General features: G+C 39.2%; 1 protein-coding gene across 1 annotated transcript in view; it reads left to right on the forward strand.

Moving 5' to 3' along the window:
• Positions 1-272: 272 nt before the first annotated feature.
• st18 (ST18 C2H2C-type zinc finger transcription factor) overlaps positions 273-26,179 on the forward strand; it is a gene marked incomplete at its 5' end in the record, with an annotated part of 45,963 nt that continues 20,056 nt past the window's right edge. The window contains 4 exons of the mRNA XM_080440086.1: positions 273-326; positions 1,344-1,518; positions 22,372-22,487; positions 25,534-25,585. Coding sequence (XP_080296212.1) covers positions 273-326; positions 1,344-1,518; positions 22,372-22,487; positions 25,534-25,585 — 397 coding nt within the window. The remainder of the gene's footprint in view (positions 327-1,343; positions 1,519-22,371; positions 22,488-25,533; positions 25,586-26,179) is intronic.

Genomic DNA, 26,179 nt, shown 5'->3' on the forward strand with positions numbered 1-26,179 from the left:
AGTAGTTCTGTTGCCTATGAGTGTGGTGTCAGTCAGTCCCAGTCCCCGTGGCCCTCACCGTGCACTGTGCACTGTGCACGCCTGCCTGATGGGAAACTGACTGTAGATCAGGACATGGCCTCGTTTGTTCACGGCCTCCCCTCTCTGAAAAGAGTTATGCTGTCTGTTTTGAATGGACAGCGTTTTTCTTTGTGTGCTCGATCAAAACAGAGGGCAAAGTTAGTCAGCAAGTTGCATAGCTTCTGCATTCTAATTCTTCAAGCCTCTTTTGTATGAAGTTTGACACAATGTTTTACACTGTGTTTGACCTGAATGGGATGCTGGAGGTAGGAGTGATTTTTTTTTCAGCCCCAAATACAAAATAGAAAGAGGTAGAAGGCATTTAAACATTCTGATATTGCTGCTATTAGCTGTAGAACTATGCTACTAGTAAAAATGTCAATCAATGAGGTAGAAAGCCAACTACAATAAACACAATGATATACAGCTAGAATTGCTAAAATATTTATATGCTTTTATCTGATCTGTATCCTAACCACAAGGTATTTGACTGTGAATCCCTGGCACTTTTGATATTACCTGAAGGCAAATGGTATAGATTTATACAAGTTATTTACAACAACAGCCAAGCCATTCCTCTGGAAACTAGGCTGCAGATCAAAGGATTGTTTTGATCTCTACTTAGCATATTTGTTTAACCTAGCCAGTGATTCTGAAAGTGCACAAGCTTTTCGGTGATATGCAGAGCACCCTTTATCCGTCTTTTTCTTCTGTTAGCTCTGGATTTAAGTACTTTCTGTATTTAGGAGACAACTGGATTTGCCAGCTTTTGAAATTTAGTTGCTCACTGCTAGCAGTCTTGGCACTCAGAAATAGATAACTAGGTATGTTCTACTGCTAATCCCGATCGGCCTTATAATAGTATTTGTGGACTGTACAGTACTCAATTAGGTCATAATGTGCTATTTTTATTCCCTTTAAGTTGGATTAAATGTGAAAACGTGTTTGTTGTTGTTTTTTCTTGTTTAGTTTTTTAGTTTCCATCTAGTGTTTAATGTATGTTCTTTGAAAACTATTGTTTTATTCAGTTTCAATCAGTAACTTTCCACACAGGATTGTAAAATGTCAGGAGAAAAACTATGTCCAAGCTCTCTCTCTCGCAAAAAAAAGATGCCAGGGCAATCAGGACATTTTCTGGAGAAGAGAATGCATACAATGCCCTAATTCTCTCTTACTTTGGTTTGGGGAAAGATGAGCCCAGGTTTACTGGGAGCCAAAAAAGGGGGCAGATGGCTCACAAGAGGGATAAACCTGGGAAGTCATGCTGTAAATGTGTTTTACAGAAAACAATGAAAGGAGCAGACAAAGCGATTGTGGCAAAGTCCTTTGGAAAATGGAAAAGCAGCTCTCTAAGGTCCAGGACCATGGAGAAGCCGGATGAGCTGTCCGAGGAGAGCAAGGAGGAGAGCCTTTCCAACTGCACCTGTGAAACCCCACAACAAGGCAAGAAACCAGTCGGTTTAAGTACCTCATTTTCCTACTTCATATCCACACATACTCCTATGTCTCTCAGCCTATTTTTCTTGTGGCAATTTTTAATTATTACTGTGGTGACTTGTTTTTCGATTTGACTCTCTGGCCTGCCATATCCGGTGAACAAACAAACCACATTGTTGGGCTGGAGAATTCCTTTTGAGGGAAAGTGTGTCTCCAATGATACAGCGTTGCCAGAAAAAGACAAAGCAAAAAATAGCAAACACAAAAACAGTCACAGGTGCATGAGAGAAAGAGAGAACCCAGTGAATGGTCACTGCGGACCCCAGGAGGTCTTTCAGTGTAAGCCAGTGCGGTGGGTGGACTTCTGACAAGGACATTGGTTCGCAGCCAGGTGGAGTGTGTAACTGAGAATGCTCCTGTTTATTCTTTTCACATGCTAATGTGGCTCCTATGTGACTTTAATGCTGCAAAACTTTTTTCCTGGAGTTTTCGTTTTTTTTCCCGACTTCAATACGAAGTTTTAGTTTTTATTTCCTTGATGATTGTTGTGTGAACTCCTGAACTCTTCACTGTAAGTTGGCGATTGTGTCAGGAATGGGTTTATTCTGAATATTTCACAGAGAAAGATTTTCTTCAGTGGGCTAAATAGCAGCTATTAGTTACTGTATAGTGGAGGTTAACTATTCTTAAAATGATCCATCTAATAATATAAAATGCATTTGAAATTTACTTTGGGACATTTTTATTTAGCCTAATATGTACCAGATATGAACAACATTACAGAGTAGATATACTGTAACTTTCCAGCATATTAAATCAGGATGTAATATCCTAAATAGATAGATGCATTATCTTTCAAATCCTGGACAAAGGCACCCCTATGTGGACACAATAAGAACAGAGGGCTGTTTGAAATGGATTGGTTCTAGTTTTCAATATGTGCTAAATGTATAATGGTTAATTATTACCATTACAGTACACACGCTTTAAAACAGGACCTTCATTATAAATTCAGTTGCAAGTTTAGAGTCAGTTCAGTTTCTGAAAAGGCCAGTATGGCTCCACACTATGTGCTATTCTATACCTTGTGGGGCAAAGTCTGTAAATAGCATCAAAGGCATTGCCATCTGTACTTCTAGAAATCTCTTCTGCATAACCATTAAAACAAGCTGTCTCAGAGGACAGCATACGTATTTTAGCCTCAACCCTGAATTACTGTGTGTTCAGTATAATTATAAGGGAGGAGTGTTGCCAGGCTAGAATGCAGAATGCCAGGTGCACACTCCCATAGTCTCCCATTATGAGCAACTCAGAGCATTAACGGCAGTATCAACGTGCCATATCCAGCTATCACTTTACTCTGCCTGTTAATGGTGAAACTCATCAATCAGTCATTGGTTTGCTGAAATAGGCAGACGAAAAGGCAGAAAGTGCAACACTGTGTAGTTTGAAGTGTTCTGTTTTCCTAAGCCTGCTTAGGTTATGTGACTGAGCCATGCTGCGGTGTGAAATTTTATCCCGATACTGGCACTGTACCCTTGTGAGGGAGTCTTGTAAAATGGGTTTACTTAGCGCTTTTGCTGGCATTTTCCGAAGATAGCAAAATGCACAAACACTGCCCATGCTCGGATTAGCTGTTCAACAAAATGATGTAACTCTTTGTCTTTCTTGTGTGGCATAGGTTCCTCTGCTTGAGTTTAGTGGTCATCCAAAAGTGCGTGGATGGACACATCAGAAAGCTGATCATGATAATCCATAGCTATATCAGATGATGTTAATCTATCCATTTGTAACTCAGAGAGTGTAAAGATGTAACCAGGTCCATTTGGTTACATTAAATGTACACTGAGGAATTGACTGTGCATCAGCCTTGGTTAATGTCTAAGAATTAACACTGTAAACTGCTCGGAAGGAACTATTCATTCCACAATTGCCCTGTGTCACTAGAATTCACAGATGTGGTCCCGGACGGCATCTAGTTTATCCAGATTCTTTAGTTTGTCATGTTAGAGATTTTATTTGAAAGAAAGAGATTGTTGTCTGTCGGCTGTCCTGTTCCCAATATTGAGACGCCCCTCTAAATTACATGTGATACATACTGCAGGTGTGATGGATATTTTAGCGCCCTGATGTACAGTATGTCGTGCCAAGTGCACAGATAACTCATGAATTCACACCTGAGGACATATATATATATATATATATATAGGACATATATATATATATATATATATATATATATATATATATATATATATATATATATATATATATATATATATATATATATATATATATATATATATATATGTATACATAATATCAAGGTGTGTAAAGGCAACACATTCATGACACATTCTTTGTCATAGATCAGAGAACATCTCCATGGAAAATAACTTATTTACATTTTAATTACTACCATTACTTGTGTTGTTTTTTTTACGTGGCCATAGCAAGCCCAATTCCTCCCTTACACTAGAAAGAAGCAACATTACTGTTTTTTTCCCCCCACTGGAGGTTTAGATGCTTGTTTATCACTTTTAAATACCATCATCTTTGCTGAAATCCCCTCTCAAAAGAACCTTTCACTTGCTGGAATAAATTCAAATTAAAATTTAAATCCCTCTTTGCATTTCTTCAGCGTCTTTTAAAATAGCTGCCTCCTTTTAGAAAGCTGTTTATGTAGTGATCTGTTCATAATCCAGTTTGTTTCTCAACAGCGAAAAACACAGAAATCGTATTATCACTATCTTGGAGAGATGATGCGAGAAATCAGAAAGTATAAACGTCAGGATCTGTGGAAGTTAGCAAAGTTATACATCTGAAGAATGTGGCAAAAGTCTTTTCACTAAAGCAGTGTGAACATTACCATTTGACTTGCAAATGTACTGTATACAGCACTTTGGGCTCATAAACATAACTTTAATACAATTACAAAAAAAAGACAATTGCTGCTCCTTCAACGAATACCCCCAAAATTCCCTTATTTTCCCAGGTTATAAATTCCTCGATGTCATATGGATATGTTTTCATCCCTGTGCCATGTTATTCTGGTATGTGATGCACAGCTTTAAAATAAGAATGTGAAAATTAATCTTTGCACAGTGGCTGACAGGTTATGTAGATCTCTGTAAACAACTTTTTTCTGAATCTCATGAGGTGCTCACCTTCCAAGAGAAAAACAATATCTAATCAGAAATTTTATAAATATAAACAGAAACAGCTGATATTTATAGCGACGCCTTTTGATAACAATCCAGTCCAAATGTAAAATGACGCAGAAGAGGCTATAGGGAAATTTAATATACTCAAGTGAGATTGGATTTATTGTTAGGAAACAAATTATAATTGTGTCTCCAGAAAGTTAACCAAGATCTAAACAAAAGGAAATCAATGGCCAACCCCCATTAATCACTCAAAGCTAGCTACTTGTGGTGAAGAAACTTCATAATCAATTTCTTTGTTTTGCTCAAAGGGCATTTGCATTTTGGTTCGTGTCAGCAAGCTTTGTGTACTTGGTGCAATCAAAAATATTGCAAGCCATCCACAGTAATAGGAGTTCTTTTTTATGTGCATATCTTTGAATAGTCATAATGACGCTGGCTTGTCATACAAAGTGTGCTACAAAGATTTGAAAACAAGCACACATTAAACTTTTCTGACAATTTGTCTCCTAAAGACGTTTCCTATATTTAATGATTTTTATTTTTGTGATAAACCATATACCACATAGGCAAGTTGCTATGCTGCTGCCCTGCTAAAGATGTTAAAACTGATGAAAACCATACAAAATTATATTTCAAATGTCTAGACATTCTCGGAAAATTGCTGATGTTATTAACAAAGCCACTATACACACCTGTTACCATTGTTTAGACGCTGGTGTTTGGCTGCATCTAACGTACAATCTAGTCATTAGGTGCACCTCTTTCATTGTCTGCTTGTCTGTCTGACTTGAAGATATGGGAAAAGACCCCCAGAGACCCCCAGTTCAGGACCTGACCTCTTGATGGCATAAAATAATGATGAGCCCAAGGCCAACAAGGCCAGACTCTGACTTATTAAACAATATTGTATAGCATTGCTGTCTAAAGATCAGCCATTTGATACTTAAATAAAAAATGTTGACCACTAATTACCAGTGCATTTGGGTGATGGTAAATTCATTATATGATGAACTTGTCTTTAATAACGATAAGTGGATTCAGGTTTAGTCTTAAAGTCTGAATAATTCAGCATTTTGTACTTGATGAATGTGATTCAGTCACATCCAGGGAATCAAGATAATGGTAACGTTAACAGTTTATTGTCACATCACAGGTTTACAGGTGTCATTTGTTTTTGTGCAAGCTTCATCATTTCGTTGTTTTCCAGGAAAGATTTATTTTTCTCCAAAGACATCTACATAAATAAACATTGCATAATAAGCAGCCGTTTATGTACATGAGGTTAGACATACGGTGCAAAAGCGCAGCAACACATCGGCATAGGTCCACATAGCAGCAGGTATGTACTGTACATGAGGTTAGAAGGTGCAAAAAGTAGCAGTATTGATTGATTAAATATTTTATTGGACAGAAATGAAAAACAGCATTAGAGTACAGTCAAAACACTTGGTCTAAAAGGATTACGCCAAAAAAGTCCTGTTTCCATTGGGGTCCTATGTATACAATTCATCAACATATAGGAAATAACACCAAAATTCAATATCATCACAAATATAAAACACTATATGTACAGAGTAGAGGGATGTAGAGAGAGATGGGGGGTGAAAGGGGGGGGGGGGTGATCGCCTGTCTAAAGGGAGAAGTGATTACCTTCCCCTTTAGCCTCCTGAAAGGTGAATTTTCAGACCTGTTTTAAAGGAAGCCAGTGAAGCACATTTTTTAAGGGATGGGGTACAATGGCAGGTCCATATAAGAAGGTATAGCCTGCATAAGGCAAAAACTTCACAGGCATTTCTATGGCGCCTCTACCCAAAGCACTTTAGTGCTTCTGGGGGGTCTAAAGATTTTGAGATGGGGGTCCGTGGCCAAATACATATCTGCGTTCCCGGTCTTAATGAATTAAGGGATGGTTTGAAGTGTTTCATCCACAAATGTTCTTATTGTCGTATTTTGTAACTTTGGTAAATCAAATTAACCAAAGGTGATTAGCTGTTCAGATGCCATTTCCTAGTGTTAAACTGGCAGATGCAGCAGTTAAAGTCTCCGTTTAACAGCTATGAGGGTTGTGTGAACATGTCATAACCCCTAACCAAGAGTGTTTGATGACTTTAGACCAGTGGTTCTCAAAGTGGGGTCCAGGGACCCCCAGGGGTCCCCAGCAAAAAAAAAATTGCATCAAAATCAGTTTAACCACTTTAACCCTATACTTTGGCTATTTAGAAATAGCAGATCTACAAGCTCACAGCGCGTCAATAAACGATTGTGTTGTGAGCTTGTTTATCTGCTATTTTGGAAAAATCACGAAAAGTTGGAATAATTTAGAATATATTTATGGTGGTCCCTGGCACAACCTTTTTCAGATGGGGGTCCGCGACCAAATGCATATCAATTTGGGGGTCCTTGACGTTAAATGTAGTCTCACGTTGCCAGACAGACGGATCGCAGCCTAAAGATACGTCTGATGACATCTAAATTCAGTGTAGTTGCTAAAACTAGGTGAAAACAATGCAGAACTTATAAACAACAACAACAGCAACAACAACTATATTGAAGAACCAATCCAAAGTCTCAATCCGGGAACGCATTTTAGATTTCTTTTTGCTATAACCATTATTTTATACTTTGGGCTATTCAAAAATAGCACTGCTATTTTTTAGGAAAATCGTGAAAATGTGTGACCATTTTTAACTCAAATCTTATGTCGCTATAATATCAGTGGTTCTCAAACTTTTTTCATGTCAAGGGCTCCCAAAATTATATGTATTGATCGCGGCCCATCCCCCCCCATCTCAAAATGTTTTGTTCCAGGGACCCCCAGAAGCAAAGATTTGAGTTGAAAATGTATTATATTCAAAGATTTGCACACATTTTCACGATTTCTTCCCCTCAAAAATAGCAGATCTACAAGCTCATAGCATATCTGCTATGTTTGAAAAGCCAAAGAAATCTAAAATGACACAGACACCTATTTGAAAATAGCTGCTGTTCTAGCAACAGTGGAGATCTCCGATTGTGTGACTGGCAACGCGAGACTACCGTAAATGTAACAAAGACCCTATAGCTCCAAAGATTCACTTCAAGTAGAGACTGAATATTCTATTCTAACTTATATTGTTGTCCACAAAACATTGAAATATTACTGACGGCCACCGTGTAAGGTTGCGATGGAGCAGTTTAGTCTGCCTTTTAGAATATATTGTAAAGCTGCCCATGGTCACACACAGATCACCCCAGAGGGGATTCAGGGGAAGTGATCTAATAATTTCTTTAACCTATTCAATCCGGCAACGCATACTGTGTCATTTTAGATTTTTAGCTATAACCATTATTTTATCTAAAATAGCAGATATACAAGCTCATGAGCTCACGAGCTTGTAGATCTGCTCATTTCTTTTTTTAAATTGTGAAGATTTGTGCAAATCTGTGCAAATCTTTGAATATGTATGTTTTTTAAAGCGAACATTTGTAACTCAAAAACTTTGCTTCTGGGGGTTCTACAAATGTCTTCTAAATCGTAACTTTTTTTAAAACTTATGTTGCTATAATATCAGTGGTTCTCAAACTTTTTTCATGTCAAGGACCCCCAAAATGATATGTATTGGTCCGCGCCCCCCCCCACCCCCCTTCTCAAAACATTTTGTTCCAGATTTGCACACATTTTCACAAAAAAATAAAAATAGATAGCAGATCTACAAGCTCACAACGCGGCACTCTGTGCTGCGTTATGAGCTTGTAGATCTGCTATTTTTGAATAGCCAAAGAAATCTAAAATGACACGGAATGCATTCCCAGATTTAATGGGTTAAATGAGACACAGTGACATGCAGTGAAGATAATTATCCCTATGAAAAATGTCACTCTATTTCTAAAGTAATATCCCCTGTCTGTTGACGTCAACATAAAGATAGTACTACATCCTGGAGCCATATCAACAACATGCACTTAGGTTTGGTTACTCATACAGTATTTGCATATGCAAATTGATTTTTAAAAATTAATTAGTCCTTTTATGTGACTTTCTCTGATGAACAAGCCATCAAGTGGTTTTACAATGGCAGACGGATAGGATTGCACTATCACCAAGGAAAGGCATTTGGGATTTTAGACCAATGTTGTAGCATTTTAGTTAAAATCAACATAGTTTCATGTACTGTAGGCTATGTATTTCATATTCAATGGCATGGCCTGAACATGCATTATTATTTGGCTGTGCTGGCTGCCATCTGAAATTAGCCATGCTGCTTTGTTGGAACTGGGGGGTTGGGGATGGGAGTGGGGGAGGGGCTGGTGAAAGTTATATCGGTGACATTTTGATCTTACCGTGCATTAGAATAATTCAGGCAAACATATTTGTGTAGGTTTCACAGGAGTAAGGTATGGTGCTCAAAACAATGGGGTGAGGTGACATTTCACTTTGCTTACATAATTTGCAGCAGAATGCAAAAAGCTTTTAGACACACAGACGTGACCCATTGTAATACCCTTCTAAATGCAATCAAACACTTTCTACAAATATGAACAGGACTTTTTAAACGTGAACCCTTGTTTGACATGTAATTTTATACAACCCACTCCTCGTGCTTTTCTCCATCAGCTCTCTCTAGTTATGCCCACATTTTCTGTTGATGAAATAGTTTGACAAATCAGTAGTTTATTTTCCGAGCTAGCCACAAATGAAACTATTGTTACAGATTTCCACAGATGTGAGGGCCAAAATGCAGGATTATTACATGTTTTCAACAACAAAATAGTCTCTTTCTCTTATGGTTCGTCAAGGTAGCGTTTCACGAGCTGTTCCTCTTGCAGTGTCGTAATAATGTCTATTTTACAACATGAAACGAGCACTGTTGTTGTAGCTTTACAGAGAACTTGTCTGCATCAGCAGAGAAAGAGCATGTTTTCATTATTTGATAAGAAGCTCAGATAGATGCTTCTTTACTTTCATATTTTCAGACCATTATCGAGCACAAAATGGTGAAAGGCAGGGAAAATGAAGCAGGACTAGTCCCTTTGTATGTCTCTTTCACTGTGTGTACCATGAATTGGCTCTTCAAGACAGTTACAAATTAGACTTTCAAATGAGGCATTAAACAAGGTGATGATCAACTGCCAAACCTTAAGTAATGATATGCTCCATCCTCAAGTCCCCAGCCTTGCATAACCAAATGCGCAGATGACACAAAAAAAAAAGCACTGAAAATACATTATTACACATTGTGTTCACACATCAGTCCCTGGAGAGCAGGGGACATAACCAAGAGATAAGCATGTTTGGGTGGCCCCTACCATCAGCTGGGGATGGCCTATACGCTTGGATCTTTGAGGAGGCCTCTTAAGCCGAATTTATACTTCGTCTTACGACAGCGTTGCTTGCAGAAAAGTACTGATTGTAAAAAAATAAAATAAAAAAATGCTTTATGGGTATCACTTATTTTAAATCCTGAAGCCTCAACCACCCCACCCCGTTCCCCAACGCACCCGCTTGCCCCAGGCTCCACCCAGAAGTGTGGCTGCCTTTGTCATTGTAATCTGGCCCCTGTTTGCTAAACGCTTCCACTGTTTACTCTCTGCTATGGGGGCTTGTATGAACAGGGAGTCAGCAGGACGTGGGGTGACATCACTTCGGCTGGGGCTCTTTGTAAGCTGCATTATGTGATGTCTCGGGGCCCCCTTTCTTCTTTCAATCTTCCCTCTCTCTATATCCAGGCCTGTCGAATGCATGAGCTAACTCAGGAGGCTAATATGGCCTACAGGGAGGAATTACACCTAATTACTTAAATAACTGCTAGGCAGCAGACCTTCCTTAGTCACCAAAAATCATTTCCAGGTCTCTGCCTTTTACTGATAGCCGCGGCGCTCTTGTGACAGAGAACCGCTTGGACAAAAGCTTCATATTCAAACAGTCCGGGTTGAAATTAAACAGACCGACGGGTAATAACATTCAAAAAGGGAGGGAATAGAATTACCAGACAAGGTTCTCATATCACCTATTTTTTGTTGTTGTTGCCGTAGAGATAAATTCGCAGACACTGAAACTGGTCTGTTGAGCCATTGTTATCATCCCTGGCCATCTGCTGCTAAGGAGTGACATTCCCTCTCATTTGCATGATGAGTGATGTATGGGGAGCTAGGGAGGGCATATGCACTAGTAGCCTCATGACAAAGCAAGACAAACTTCCTTAAATCCATAGAATAAAGATAGAAAAAATATATATAAAGATGGAATAAAGACAAAAATGCTAACACAATTCACCTGTGTGTGTGTGTGTGTGTGTGTGCGTGTGTGTGTGCGTGTGTGTGTGTGTGCGTGTGTGTGTGTGTGTGGGGGTGCGTGCGTGTGTGTGTGTGTGTGTGTGTGTGTGTGTGTGTGTGTGTGTGTGTGTGTGTGTGTGTGTGTGTGTGTGTGTGTGTGTGTGTGTGTGTGTGTGTGTGTGTGTGTGTGTGTGTGTGTCTGTCTGAGCGCGAGCCTACATCAATCTGCAATGTCCGTGTCCAGGGCTTGTGTCTGTGCGAGTGTACACGCGCTGACGCGCATGAGTAGAAGCTAGTGCATGCATCTGCCTCCTTGTGCGCCTGTTTGTGTGTTTTGCGGATGTGGGAGTAGAATGAGGAGGAGGAGGGGGGGGGGGGGTTGGTGGCTGTTGATGTGCAAATGTGCATCATGTTGAAGGGCTGTGAATGGGGAGGTGTGACGTAAAAAGGGACCCGAACGCAGGTGCTTATCTCCAGGCTGTCAAAGGCACAGTATGTCATATTCCTGGGGACTACCTTTCAAAGCTGCCGCACCAGCTCAGCTATCAAGAGACTGGGGGAAAATCAAACTTTTTGGATCACAGAAGTAGGTTTGTGTCAAAGTTCTTTCATTTAATACATTGTCATGCTGGTCAGTATTTATTGTCAGTGATAGCAGGAGCGGACATGAGAAAGACAAGCATTTTAGCTTAGGCTGTCTGATGCTGCCATTTGAAATAGGGGTAAAAAAAAAAGGCATGCACGAGAGTGGTGAAGTTAACAGGCTTGTTCATTACTTTTATTCTCCCTCAAGTGCTGGACTTTCTGTATATTTTACCTGATACTGTGAGAAAGAAATTACACTGGCAATTGTGTTGTAGCATGACAGAATGTTATGTGACTATTATCTAGAAAATATATTATTATACAATTATTGTGCAGTGTATAAGAGTTAGCACAACAAATAATAATTGCTGGAACAATGAGTGCAGATTCTGTCCGTTTTTCACAGTGTTTGAAAAGAGATTAAATGGCTCAAACTGTTTTTTTTTCTTTTTTAAATGCATGACCTATTTTTGATCACCCAGATAACATGAGATGCTATCTACCTAGATTAAATTCACAGCATTTGTGCGGAGTTTAAGCTTGTCTTAGATGAACACATGCTAGTATTGTGTATGGAGACAAAGCATTGTCAGGTTGTGGGTGGCTTTGACAGTGACAGCTGTACATACAGGTCCATTGAGCCTAATGCACTTAAACTTTGACTCTGTATTCCATTCTACGTAATACCACATCTGAACAGTGTGTGTCATATTTTATTGCATTCGGTCGTCGCTTCTTGTTTTTATCTGCATGTTAACCATGGCAAAGTTTGAAAAGTATGTGTAAATCCTGTTGCACTGAATGTAATATCATAGTTAGGGAGTTCATGGGCGAGAGTGAGCAATTAAAGAGGCACAAATTTTACACTTAAAGTCACAGGGAGACATAGCACTCAGAGGTGTCCAGAGCAACCATTGATTTAGTTGGAGGGATGTTGACTGGAAAAGTTTATCATTTACTATCAACCTGCATTGCTCTCTTGGCTGAGAATCTAATTGGATGAATACACACTAGTCTTTCCTACAAAACAAAGCTAGATTTACTTTGATGTCAAATATGAGCAGTCTATGAATGTTTTCTGGTTTGTGTGTACTGTAGGCCTTGGAAATATCAAATGAATGTTATCTCGCTTTAACTGCATTTTACAAGCCAAACTATTTTTGAAGCCTTCTGAGCTTTGTGTATACATAAAACAAAAGTCAAGCCCAAGTTTTTACTGTGCCTTTGTTCAGACTTTTTTCAATCTATTGCCATACACTTTGTGACAACTGGGAGGATTTAAGATATTTGAGGCTATTCAGACATTATACATTTTAATGGGTGAAAAATTCAGCTGACAGTGTAGAGTCTCACATTTAATCATAACTCAGTCAGGTTATTTCAGTCCGCTCTGTCAACATAGGAGACACCTTTAAAGAGTAATGAAGTGCAATAATTGCAATGCATATAAAAACATTGCACCGTGTCACAAAGTCACTTGATGATTGTCCTGACTCCTTTCGTAAATAACTGGAAAAGTTGGATAAGTTTGCAACTTGGACATTATGAGACATGTAGTGTGGTTAGTGAAAAAGAACACACACACACACACACACACACACACACACACACACACACACACACACACACACACACACACACACACACACACACACACACACACACACACACACACACACACACACACACACACACACACACACACACACACACACACACACACACACACACACACACACACACACCAATGACTTTGTTAATTCCAATTACATATGCAACACTATAGCACTGGCATAGATGTAAGCTTAAACAGGGATAAGTGAGAGGCATTTCTCTCATCCTGGTTGTGCTCTAAGCACAGGGATGTAAATTCAGTTCCTACACAACCCACTAATGTTCCCTCTGTTTGTCTACATGTCAGTCAACCAACAGGAACTGTCCATGGTACCTAAGTGCCCAACAACTCACACAGGCTCGTCTTGGACAGAACTGGCGTCGTAAAACGTTCATAATAGTTTCTGTTCATCATTTTAGATCACACCACAAGTGACTTCAAGTAAAATAGAAATTTACATCAAGATTTGGATAGAATTGTTGGATAAAATTTGATTAAATTAAAGTTGACACTATGTCATGGAAAGTTGCCGTCGGGTGTTCATGTTTGAAACTACAAATTGCGTGAGAAAAGAAGTGCGTGTCCATCTGAAACACATTGTATTACCTGTTTTTCGCACTCAAAACTTCACTTAGTTAATCCAGGAAAATGAATTATGTGGCTTTAATTCAACAAGGTCTCAGAACTGTTCCATCTGCTGTTGAGCAGCTGGTGAAAGGATAAATGTAATTAATTACTTAACTTTTGAACAGTATTCCAGACAAACAGCGCCGTGTGTATGATTGGAAATTAATTGTGCTGCTGTAAATAATTTATATAAAGCAGCAAAACAAAATCAGCATCAATATCTCTAAACTATTGTTTCTATTTTTTCCAAATACTTATATGTTATATTGTTTGTTAGGCCCCTACAATATCACTCTTTTTTAATTCTCTTTCTATATTGTTTATTGTGTCATTGAAAAGTAGGGTTTCGTTGGTATGGTTTGCAGAATCATATTGAAACCTGATTGAAACAGAATATGCCACTTTCAATATGATATATTTAATTTGAAACCCATAATGTAATCAAGAGTATTGAATTTTGTGTAATGATAACGTGAGTAATCCTCATAATATCAATTATATAGGCCTACATTCTAATTCTAATGAATTTCTCTGGTACATTATGAGATGAGGATTTCCATACTTTCGTAAGGCAATCAGTTGTAATATATTTGATAAATGTAGAATATTGAAAATCTTGCAAATGTTAGGGTTATGTCTCATATCAGGCCTTTTTAAAATAAAATATAACACTAAAAATCCGAATTATCTAAAATACAAATAAGAACGACTCAGGTGGTGTTTCTTAAAAAAGATCAGTTACAAAAGAAAATCCCTTTTAGTGAATAGTTACGGTAGGACTATGCAATGTTCCTAATTAAAATGACATGGGATTTTTTCCCTTTTTCTAAATGTATTTCAGCATTTACCTTGATTGTAATGTACCTCATTGGCTGTGGTTTTGTTTGTTGGCCTAACTATAAAGGATCTGCTTGTACCCTTGTGGGTTGGGAAGAATTAGGATTTATGAATTTATTTCCTCTGTTGTATTGTTTAAACAGCTTTGGTTTAGTTTTGATCCCTTCCTCTTGCCTTTGAGGCTGTTCCACGGTGTCAGCTGTTGACTGATAGTAAGAGAACTGCCTCACAGTGTGAATGAAAGAAAACTAGCGGTTGGTAAACACTGATAAGGGATAAATAGAAAGCGGTCAGGCAGAGATAGTTCTGTGGGAGCCCAGATTGTGTGCGGTCTGTTAAAATGAGATTCTGAGCCTGTCCTTTTTATTCTTCTACCCCTCCCCTCCCCTCCCCTGTGCCGCGTTTGTCTGGAAAATCTCCAGTGACCTGGCTCGGCAGTCCCCGACTGCAGTATTCTCTTTTTGTATTTGTTTTGTTTTCTAACAAGGGTCAAGTTAGCCAATAGACATGTCCCTGATGCTTATAGACAGCTGTCATGACTTAAAGTACTTACCATAATTCACTTTACACCCAATTACTGTATAGCTCTGCACCAGAAACACAGCATCAGGGAAATACAGTAGTACCAAAAGGGAGGGAAAGATCTGCATGTCAGTCTAATTCTTTTCTGACAGTTGCACATTATGATATAATTTATTTTCAAATATATATATTAAAAAAATGTATACAAAGTTTGGAATATCCTTCCACCCACCCACCCACCATCCATCCATCCATCCATCCATCCATCCATCCATCCATCCATCCATCCATCCATCCATCCATCCTTCCGTCTATCCATCCATTCAACTACTACTTTACCTGTTCATCCACGTACTCATGTTAACTTAATGTATAGAAACGTGCATTCAGTATAGGATCTAGAGATCATACACATGCATTGCCATGTAATTAATTAGACTAAAATCTTTTTACTATTGCATTAGAATATTAGCATTAGGAATATCAACCTTTGTCCTAAACTGAATATCTAACAGGCTGTTTCATTCATTTCTTTTTAAGGTCCAATCTGTTCTTTCCTTTGGTCATTGATTTTTTTTTCTGGGTGGGGTGGGGGGGCCATACATCTTTTTATATGATTAAAAGTACTTTTAGGGGTCTTACCTTGAGGGTCACCATGTGGTGTATTTACATGGAAAATAATTCAGCCCATTGTAGCCCAGCAGCTAATGAGATTGGTCGTTAAGTGAGTGACACAAAGGCTGCAAAAAAGCTTAGTGGTTTGGTTGAATATCACAGTGTCCCTGCACACGCACACGCACACGCACACGCACACGCACACCCGCACGCACACACGCACGCACGCACGCACACACGCACGCACGCACGCACACACACACACACACACACACACACACACACACACACACACACACACACACACACACACACACACTACTATCTCTCTCTCTCTCTCTCTCTCTCTCTCTCTCTCCCTCTGTCTCTCTCTCTCTCTCAATCTCTCTCTCTCTCTCACTCGCAGCAGTGAGACACTGGACTACCCTACCTCGGTTTCCCGCTAATATACTCCATCTCTTCCCAGATGTCACTATGAAACGCAAAACAAAGGCTAAAGGGGGCAGGGTAAGTCAAGCTAGAAATTGTGCCCTGTCAGACGTGCGAGTATGAGTATATGTGTAGCTGTAGTAGGAGACTGTGAGATCTCTGTCTGTTTAAAGATGTGCTGTGCTGTAAGTGTCAGAGTAGACGGCTGTTAACAGAGGTTACTCCGCTCAGAGATGCTGGCTAGTGTGATACAGACTTAGACCACAACAGTTTCAGTTTTGACCACTCTTATAGTGGCTAATATTGTTCCCTCTCTCTTTGTGGTTCACTTTGCTGAACTTGTGCTTCATGTTGCTTCATCGCGGTGTGAGTAGGCTTTCCATTCAAAATAGTGGAAAGAGTTGGGATCTTTTCTCCGTCTATTTTGTTAACCTTGTATGGCACAGGGGGAACTTTCACTGGACACGTACCAAATGTAAGGAGGATGATAGCCGTAATATATCATTTTTAAAGTGCAGTTGCTTATCATACCCTGATGGAAAGTGGGTTAAAGTCCATCTTGTGTATTAAACCCTGGACTTCAAATTTACATTTTGTTAAAGATTACTCATTTTATTGATGCACATAATCATATTCATGGACCATCTGCTGATCTGGCAAGCTTGGATCAAACTCACAAAACCAGCCCTGCTAACCTTTTAAGTACAAAATAGTCAGGCTTAACTCTGCTATCCTAGAAGTGTGTGCGTGTGTGTGTTGAGTGTGTATTTGAGGAGATTGAATGGATATTGGATAATACTTAATTTAGACCCTCTATAGGCTGCTCATGCCATATATTATTTTATCATGATCTCTTTGATATCAGACCAGGGCATGTGTTTGAACAACTGAGCAAATAACAATACGCAAAGCGAAAATCTTGCTATATGGAATCTGATTGCACTCTTGACCACATACAGCTCTGCGTTTATATCCATTGCCATGGTGACATGGATTTCACAACTCATGCGCACACTTTCTCCTTGCTCTGAATGGATGCTTGTGGGCCGTACTTCACGAATGTAATAGAACTCTGATTAAGGTTACTCCTGTTAGCGGAATTACAACAGTTTCTAGCTATTTTTCCCCGTATAAATTTCTGGGAAAAAAATAGGAATTCACCATTGGGCATCTTTGTCACATGAAATACTTATGTTAAACTCGTTCCAAACAAAGCTTATGCAGACTGAGAATTCATATGCCAGAGGTAAATCCGAGTTAACACGGATTTATACTGGCATGAGTTAAAGGACTAGAGTTTGTAATCCAGGTGGCCAAGGGATTTTACCACACAGTGGCAAAAATCACTTAAATCTCCCCTACATCCTGAGCCACTGAGCTCAGTAAGCAGGCAGATTTTTCAGAATTGATGACAGCACAACTATATCAGAGCTGAACTCTCTGTGTGTGTGTGTGTGTGTGTGTGTGTGTGTGTGTGTGTGTGTGTGTGTGTGTGTGTGTGTGTGTGTGTGTGTGTGTGTGTGTGTGTGTGTGTGTGTGCGTGCGTGCGTGTGCGTGTGCGCGCGCACGTGCATGCTTGTGTATGTGTGCGCGTGTGTGTATCCATGCATTCATGAGTACATGCATGCATGTGTTTTCACACACACATGCCTGGCTGTGTGTACATGACTGTGTATGATGTGTGTGTATGTTTGAGTTTATTTGGATCATTTGATTCCTTTATACACTCAATTAGTAAGAGTGGGAGCTTGCTAGAATGAGACCTTGACAGATTGGTATTATTTTGCTTTGACAGGGTGCGAGAGTATTGGGAATACTGCATCCCATCTGCATAAAGATGAATAGATGTTGGTAACAGCATAAAGAAAGGGACAATGACCTCTATTTCAACAGCCATTGACTGCCCCTCATCTCGTAAAGTGATCAAAGTGGCTGTGCTATTCTGAATATCTTCTTTTTCCCCACTTTTTTGTTTTTTTGGTAACAATATCACGTACAGTATGTGTTTGGAATATGGGAATAAAACAAGCAATGGTTGATGTGTACACATGCGCACGCCTACGTGTGTGCACACGCGTGCGTGCATGTGTGCCGCACACATGTGTGGAGGACAGAGGAGCAGAGATAGAGTGGAGTTGTTTAATGACAGGAACAGCTGACTCATTTAGAGAGAGCAGTGAAAGGTAATTAACCCTGGGAAAACTACAGCTGCCATGCGAGCTGTTCACTTCAGCGCAATCTGATTAGGAATCACTGCTAGAGTCCCTGACTCCTTTCAGGCACTGTGTGTTTGAGGTAAACTTTTCCCTTTGCCCCGGAGGGCCTCAGAGCACAGGAGACCTGCCTTTTGTGATGGGGAGGATTAGCTCGAACGGTTACTACGTTTCTCCAAATTACAGACCACCTGGTTGCATTCATGCATCCCGCCTCTATGAAAGGCCCTCCTTGGGCAGGAACAATGGGCAGGATTACTCTGTAGAGATGACAGACACCAGGGCTGGAACTTCTTTCTCCCCAAACACCTGTCCCCAAATTAGTGAGGTTTGAAAAACCATGTTCATGACTAAATTCAAAGATACAAACTAACACGAGCGTGGCTTGGTATACTGGAGACAGGCCAAAGAGATGAATTGTCTGCCATTCCATTTATTATGCCACTGATGCACAGAGTTGTGCAATAAAAAAAAATCTGTTGTTTTTTCTATAATATTTTTGGGTTTCATTTGGATTGAATTCGATACATAAAATAGCATATTATCTAGTCCCCTTTCATACGATAAGCGAACTAAAAGCACCAGAAATTTGGTCAAAAAACGGAAATTGGCTCTTTGATGTCAGAAGAAACAATCTGGACTTGGTGTCTCTGTGTGGTCCGGCTCCAGATGAACTCAGTTTAGAGGGAGGGCTTTCAGATGACTTTGGAAAGCGATTAGAAGATTCATAAATCACCTCAGCAAAGGTGTCACCATCTGACTCTTTTATGAGCGCCTTGCTAACTCGGTCCAATAACAAGTTTCGCCTGTAGTTATGCCATCATAACAAATCATTGAAGCGATAGTGGCTAGCCAGGCTCCTAATTGTCTGTTAAGAATTCTGTGTGCTGCATTCTTTTATTGAAGCATCGCAGTCTTGGAGAAGTGATAAGATGCCAATTCCCCCTCTATAAAAGTACTCAATTGGCAACAGACACAAACACTTTGCTTGGCTGTCTGCGTAGCTGTGAGGCTGTTATATCTGAAATCACAGTTGACTTCAAGATTTTGACTATGTATCTGTGAATCCAGAACCTCTATTGGAGCCTATTGGAAAATTGATTTTCTTTTTTATTTATTTTGATCTTGGGATGCATTGATTTGCATATGTTCTAACAGTCATACTTTTGCATGTGGTATATTTATTTCAGTGAATCAAGGTTTGATTCAAACTTGATTATTTTCTTTTAATGACGTGTCACACACATAAAATTGTTTGCTTTATCATTTATAATTTAGATGGATTCTCAAAAGAATATTTTAGGGACAGGTGGAGCCAGTGTGACCGTTTTTTTTGCTGTGAATCCATTTTTACTGATATTAATCATCATCACAAGATCATGACTTAGAATTGTACTTTGTATCGTCCAAATTATTCGGTTCCTCCTCTTCCAGTCTTATTGGAAAATATAGGTTTAAATAACCAATGATCCATCATTGCAAAATCCAAAAGGAAATGATTATGTCAACACTTTAGGCTCAGCTTGAATATGAATTGGAAATCAGAGTCCCCCCCTCATTCCCCACCCTCCCCTAAAACGTCTCTTAGCTATTATTCTAATGTCCAGCTGCTAGCTTTTTAGACACAGGCCATCTAATGGCTCCCTCGCAATCTAGACAGAAATTTTCTTTTGGGAAAAACTTGTTTATCTAAATTATCTCTGGTAAGAAGGTGATCTTAGTGAGCAGCATTTGAGCAGCATCCATACACGAAAACAATTTGCATTTCAGGTTGCAAAGTCCTCATTCTTTGTTTATAGCATTTGACTTTGTTTCCATAGGCAAGGTGTGAGCACTATTCAAGGAGGTATATTGCTGTGGGCACCCACGGTTTGATTCTTTTGCCCGCTCTTTACATTTTGCTGATTCTAAGCATAGTGGATGATAACAAACCTTGCGCCTCGACCTATGTTGCACATGAATCAATGATCAGTCTACCATAACCCTCAAACATCCATTACAAGAAAATATGAAAGTAAACTGGTATCTCTTACATTTTGCTCTTTATTATGCAGAAATAGAAAACACTTAGCATGTAAAATTAATGTGAAAATTATTCCTGGGGTAAACTATAAACACAGAAGTTACCCCGCACATTTACCCTTTTTTCTCCTTCCCCTAGATCAGAGTGTAATTGCCAGTAATCAGGTCTGTTTGCTGCTGATAAAACCACTCTGAATGCGAGGAACCCTCTTTGTGTGATGACTCAATTATGCCAGAAGTGGCTCATCAAACCTGGCCCATCAGCTGCTTTAATAAATAAGGAGGAAAACTTGCTGCAGGCGCATTATAATTCCATTCATTCCATAATTAAATCCATTCCAGTTTTAACCCTTCGCTCAGTGTGCCTGTGGTAAAAGAAACAAAAACAAGCAGGGGGGTGGGGGTACGGAACAGACAGTGACCTTGTGCAGAGCACCCATCCGTTCCCCATAATTCAAAATGATACTGCCGAAGAAAGGTTAAGAGAAAAAGGCTCAGGGAGGAAGGGATGGGTATCAGTTCAGATAGAGCCCCTGTTTTTTTTTTTTATGTATGCATTGTTTCCACCACACAGCCCTAGACAGTAATTATGTTAAAAGACTAATCTAATCATAACAGTTGGTCGGGTGAGTGTGTGGTTCTGACATTTTGAAATCTTATTTTGTGTAATCTAATTTGCCTCTATCACCGTGCCTGGGCCCCTATCTAAAGGAAATGCAAACAATGTAATTAATTTTATGGTCTTCAAAATCTTACTTTTCCTACGCTGGCCTGCATTATTAGTTTCAAGATGAAGTATCAGTATAGTACCATCGAGTTTTGCTCTATCACAATAATGTCTGTGTTAATTACATGAGAGTGTCCCAAGTGCATGGATAAGCTGGGAACAAGAGGACAAAATGATTCAAGGTCAATGGTGAATATCCACAGCAGTTGCACAGTATTAATACACCATTGTGAAAAAAAAGAATAATAATAGCAGCACTTCCATAAAATGTCCAATCGGCCACTGAATTGGACATAGTCATGCTAGCGGTAGTATTTTAAAGGTATTTCACAGATGTCTCAACATCCTCGGCCTCCACTATATCTCAACTTGGATCCAGCACAGCACCCTCCCTGACAATGGTGTGAAGCAATGGTTATTCATGACTGTTGGACTGGGAAGACCCCCCCCAAGTCACAGCCCATTCTCTCCTCTGTGGTGGGAACACTAGCAGATGGGGTTAGGGGGAATGGGTTGGGCTCAAGGACAGCTAGCAGCCAGATTAACACATAGAAAATCACATAGACCCTGAGCATCAGGCACCCCCCCCCTTGAGAAATCTGCTCAATACACAGTCAAACAGTCCTCTGAGATGCACTATTTGTGTTGGAAAAGGGGAGGGGGAGTAGATATATGATTCAGCAGATGACGAACCGACGCAAATAGACGTATCTTTTTTTTCTTATGCTAATGACATTCAGCCCCCCCCCTCCCTTTTTTTCTGGTGGAAATGCTATGAGGGCTATAATTAAGAAGGTGGATTTATTTATTTATTTTTACTTTTTTTTATTCAAAGCTAACGGAAATAAATAATTCCTTAATAAGATCTGTGAAGTGAAGAGGCTTAATGTACTCATTGTTGTTCATCCTTGTTTTCCCTCTTGGATGTTTTGTATTAATTAGAGGCAAGCAATTTGATCTCTGTCAAGCAATCAATTTGCATCTTGTTCCTTATTCCATGTGAGCTTTTATTACGTTGCTTCCCTCCGTTTCTAACTGCATGTTCACAGCCAATGGCTGAAACAGCAGCAACAACAACAAAAGATAACGCTAATAAAATAGGTGGGAAGGAGCTTTAGAATGATCCAATTGATTTGCCATAAACTGACGGCAATTATTGTTTGCAGGCGAAAAAAGTAAATTGGAAGAGACAAATTGTAATGCACAATTTTATCCATGCCACGACAGAGATTTATATATGTGTGTGACGTGATTTTATTACAGAGAATGAGTTACGCGCTCAGGTCCTGAGAGCTAAGAGTTGTGAACACATCAACCAAGGTGGACACTGTGGGTCTGGCTGTTTGTCCTACACAGCGCTTGGAAAACTACAATCAAAGGTAAGTACTTTCATGCCATGCCTGGGACATAAAGTTATTCTAAATCAAAGTAATGTAAGGTAATATAAATATTTGTTGTATTGTATATTTATTGTATACTTTTAGTTTTTCTCTGTTATCAGAAATAACAGTATTGCCTAAAATGTATGTGTGTGAAAGCATAAGTAACCCTGCATCTCTAAAGCTTATGACTAATGCATGTTTTGGATAAGTAGCATGTTTAGTAGGTGAGGGTCAGTGCTCCCCTGACTGCAGTGATCCCAAACTGAGATTGTTTATACTTATGCAAAGATGTGGGTGGTTGGTGGACTGTATACACTACAGCTGATGCTGCTGACTGTGCTTTTCATGCAGTGATGCTGGGCGTTGCTCAATCAGGAAACCTCATATATAGGTTTAATTCTTGGATCATAACAATGCACTGCCTCATTTGACCTTGTGCTTCTCAGGTCTTGGATGATTAGATTGGTAGATTGAGTATCAAGGAATTTCTTTTCCACTTTTATATAACCAAACAGTATTTCATTTTAAGCCTTATATTTGGCACTTTGCAGCAATTATATGTATTATTCTGTGTCAAGGATCAGATAAAGTTTCTAGTCAGACTGTGGAGAGAATATCAAATAAAAGCTTATGTTTGACCCTGGCTGAATGTATCTATTTGTTCTTACTTTGTAAACCCTCAGTCAAACGTCATAGTAGCTCTCCATATTACCGTGTTAGGAGTATCCATTATTGCACCTTGTTGCACTTTGTTGTTCCTTTATTTATGATTCTGTATTTGACTAACTAGATATAGCCTTCAGTTTGTCAAGAACCATTAAGGGTCCATCATCCCCTTAAAGGACAACTTTGTTTTTTTACAACAAGGGTTATTTTATTAGTTTGTAATGATAATAATTAAAAGATGAGTGTTAAAAAAAAGGGTTAGGTTTTGGCCTATAAGTTATGCCAAAAACAATCTGCCTGTTACAGCGCCACCATGAGGCTAATTTGAAAAATGTACGGTGGTATTTCTTCCTTGGCCTAGTGGGGATGTGCGTACAAAGTTTCACGGAAATCGGAGGCTGCGTTCATGACTATTTACCAATGGATCGAATGCCCCCGCCACCAGTTAAAAATCCCTAAATCATTCAAAAGCGATAGAAAGCAATACATGATTTTTTTAACACTCATCTTTTAATTATTATCATTACAAACTAATGAAATAACCCGGCTAGTTGTAAAAAGACAAAGTTGTCCTTTAACAGTAGAAAATGTGTTTACATGAGAAAGGCTTTATTTTTGTCCCCAGACCCGAAATTATACATGGAATTCAGTATACAGTAGCTCTAGGTATTATACTGTCAAAGTATCATTGAACATTAGTTGAACATGCACCCTAACCACCTTCAAAACCATACACATCTGTTTCATTTGTTGGACAGGCATGGGACAGAAAGACTAAAGGAAGATCTGGGACCCTTTATATTGTCACTGTCGGGTATAAAGCTTGTATGTCCAAAACCGCTACTGTTTTCTATTTCGGAAATCTTCAGTAATAGTGAAAATAGCAGATCTACAAGCTCACAATGCTCGCGTGTTTATGTCAATGTTTCATGATAAACATTTTGGATGTGTTACTGTTTTTTAAACACAAGTCAACACGTTTACATAATGAGAGTTGTATGATATCTATAACAGATAAGCAATATACTGTCTGATGATATCTTATAATGAGTATACACGTCAATTGAATAGGATGTAGCATGTAAGTAACGCACAGTTTTTGTTCATAACGTCAAAGTTATATAGAAACCCGTGCACAAAGTTGCAGAATGTTTGTGAGGGAAAAGCGTTCCGAACTGATGAGGTACATTAGTTTTTACAGAATGTAATCTATAGTGTTTGGGAGTTGTTTGTCTCAATAGGCTCTAGTAATCAAAAGTAATGAACCTATTATGAGCAGGACCTCTGAGGGCCCGGCGTGGCATTAAGAGTGTGGCACATAAAAGGTTTATTAAAGGAAATTAAGGTCCATCACTGCCACACCTGCTCCCCTATTATAAATGTATGACAGGTCAGTGCCTTCAATCACAACAGCAAACGAGAGAGAGGAGTCATGTTTCCCATTACCAGGGAAAAGTAACAGCATATCCTATGACTCACAGGTTTCACTGGCCCTGTGATCACAATACACCGCCATCAGCCTAGAATAATTATGTCTAATAGGTTTTATTTGGGATCCACAAGCAATGGATGGCCAGGGAGAGTGGATGGATTTTAGCTAACTATTTTGGTCTAAACACATGCTGTGAGGCGTAGTCTGCACTTAAATATTATCATTTTAGATTATTATGGTGTGTTTCTCACCTTTGAAAGTTTATTTATTTATTTTGTTTTTTGTGTCGCCGCCGCATGCATTAGCATGCTATTGGATATGTAGTGGTTTTGTGATGTTTTCATGGGTAATCCAAAATACAGAAAACTCAACATTATACGGTATCTACTGTTTTGGTTCATATAAATTGTGGTCCTCCCAAATAATGAATGTCTGTTTCTGAATGGCCCCTAATATTTGACAAATCCACCAATAATCAAGAAGCTATCTAACACAATTGTCCAACCCAAAATTTAGTCAATTTAAAATAATAGAAAACATACAGACTTGAATTAAATTCAAGAGGGTTTTATTTGTCACTCATCCAGGTACAAGCAGCAAAATGTTGGTGTGGCATGTTCTGCAAGACTGTGCTAACAACAACACAATGTAACAACAAGATAGTAGTAATGAGAATACTGGATGTAATAAAAAATAAGAAAAAGAAAGGTATACAGATACAAATAAAGCTGGCAATAGTACAGGTAAAAGCTAATTCAGCAGATAAAAAAAGTGGGCAATGTGCAGAATGTGTTAGTATCTAGATTTATAGAATGTGCAGTAAGGTATACACATACCATAATACAATTGTACATTAGTGCAACTAACAGTGTGGGCAAAAATTACAAGGTGGTATTTACAGATTCAGTAACGTATTGATTCACTAATCTTGTGCTCTATTTATAGATGGATTCTGATGGCGAGGACAACACGCTTCAAACATGTAACAGAAGCACTGGTGAGTATAGTGGTTGTCATGTTTAGCTAAGTTTTTAACTACACACCCATTCGTACACATACTTGTCGCCAACATACAGTATGCAAACACACGTGTGTGCGTGCACGCACGCACGCACACACACACACACACACACACACACACACACACACACACACACACACACACACACACACACACACACACACACACACACACACACACACACACACACACACACACACACACACACACACACACAGTCCACTTACCGATATGGCTCAGGGGTATCAGTTCAACAACAATCCAACTTTACAACTGTCAGGTTTATGTATTATCTCGCCAGTTTGAAGAGCGCTGCATTGCCATTACATTATTCAGAGGGGAATAACTTCATTAAATTGGAACACTGGCTCAAATTAGTTAAGGAGTGCATCTATATTGTGTGATTGAAAACCTCTAGACTGGGTATGTCATTATGCAAGTGTTCAGGGCCTCTGAGGCCCGCCTGCGTATGCTGGAGCTATTACCATGTCTGGGAAATTCATGGAAGCGTTATTATTGGTTGTGCTTCATGGGAGTAGGGTGAAACCTGTGAATGAGATTTGCATGGGC

This window comes from Gymnoscopelus braueri (genome assembly GCF_963280865.1).
Source record: "Gymnoscopelus braueri genome assembly, chromosome: 10".
NCBI lineage: Eukaryota > Metazoa > Chordata > Actinopteri > Myctophiformes > Myctophidae > Gymnoscopelus > Gymnoscopelus braueri.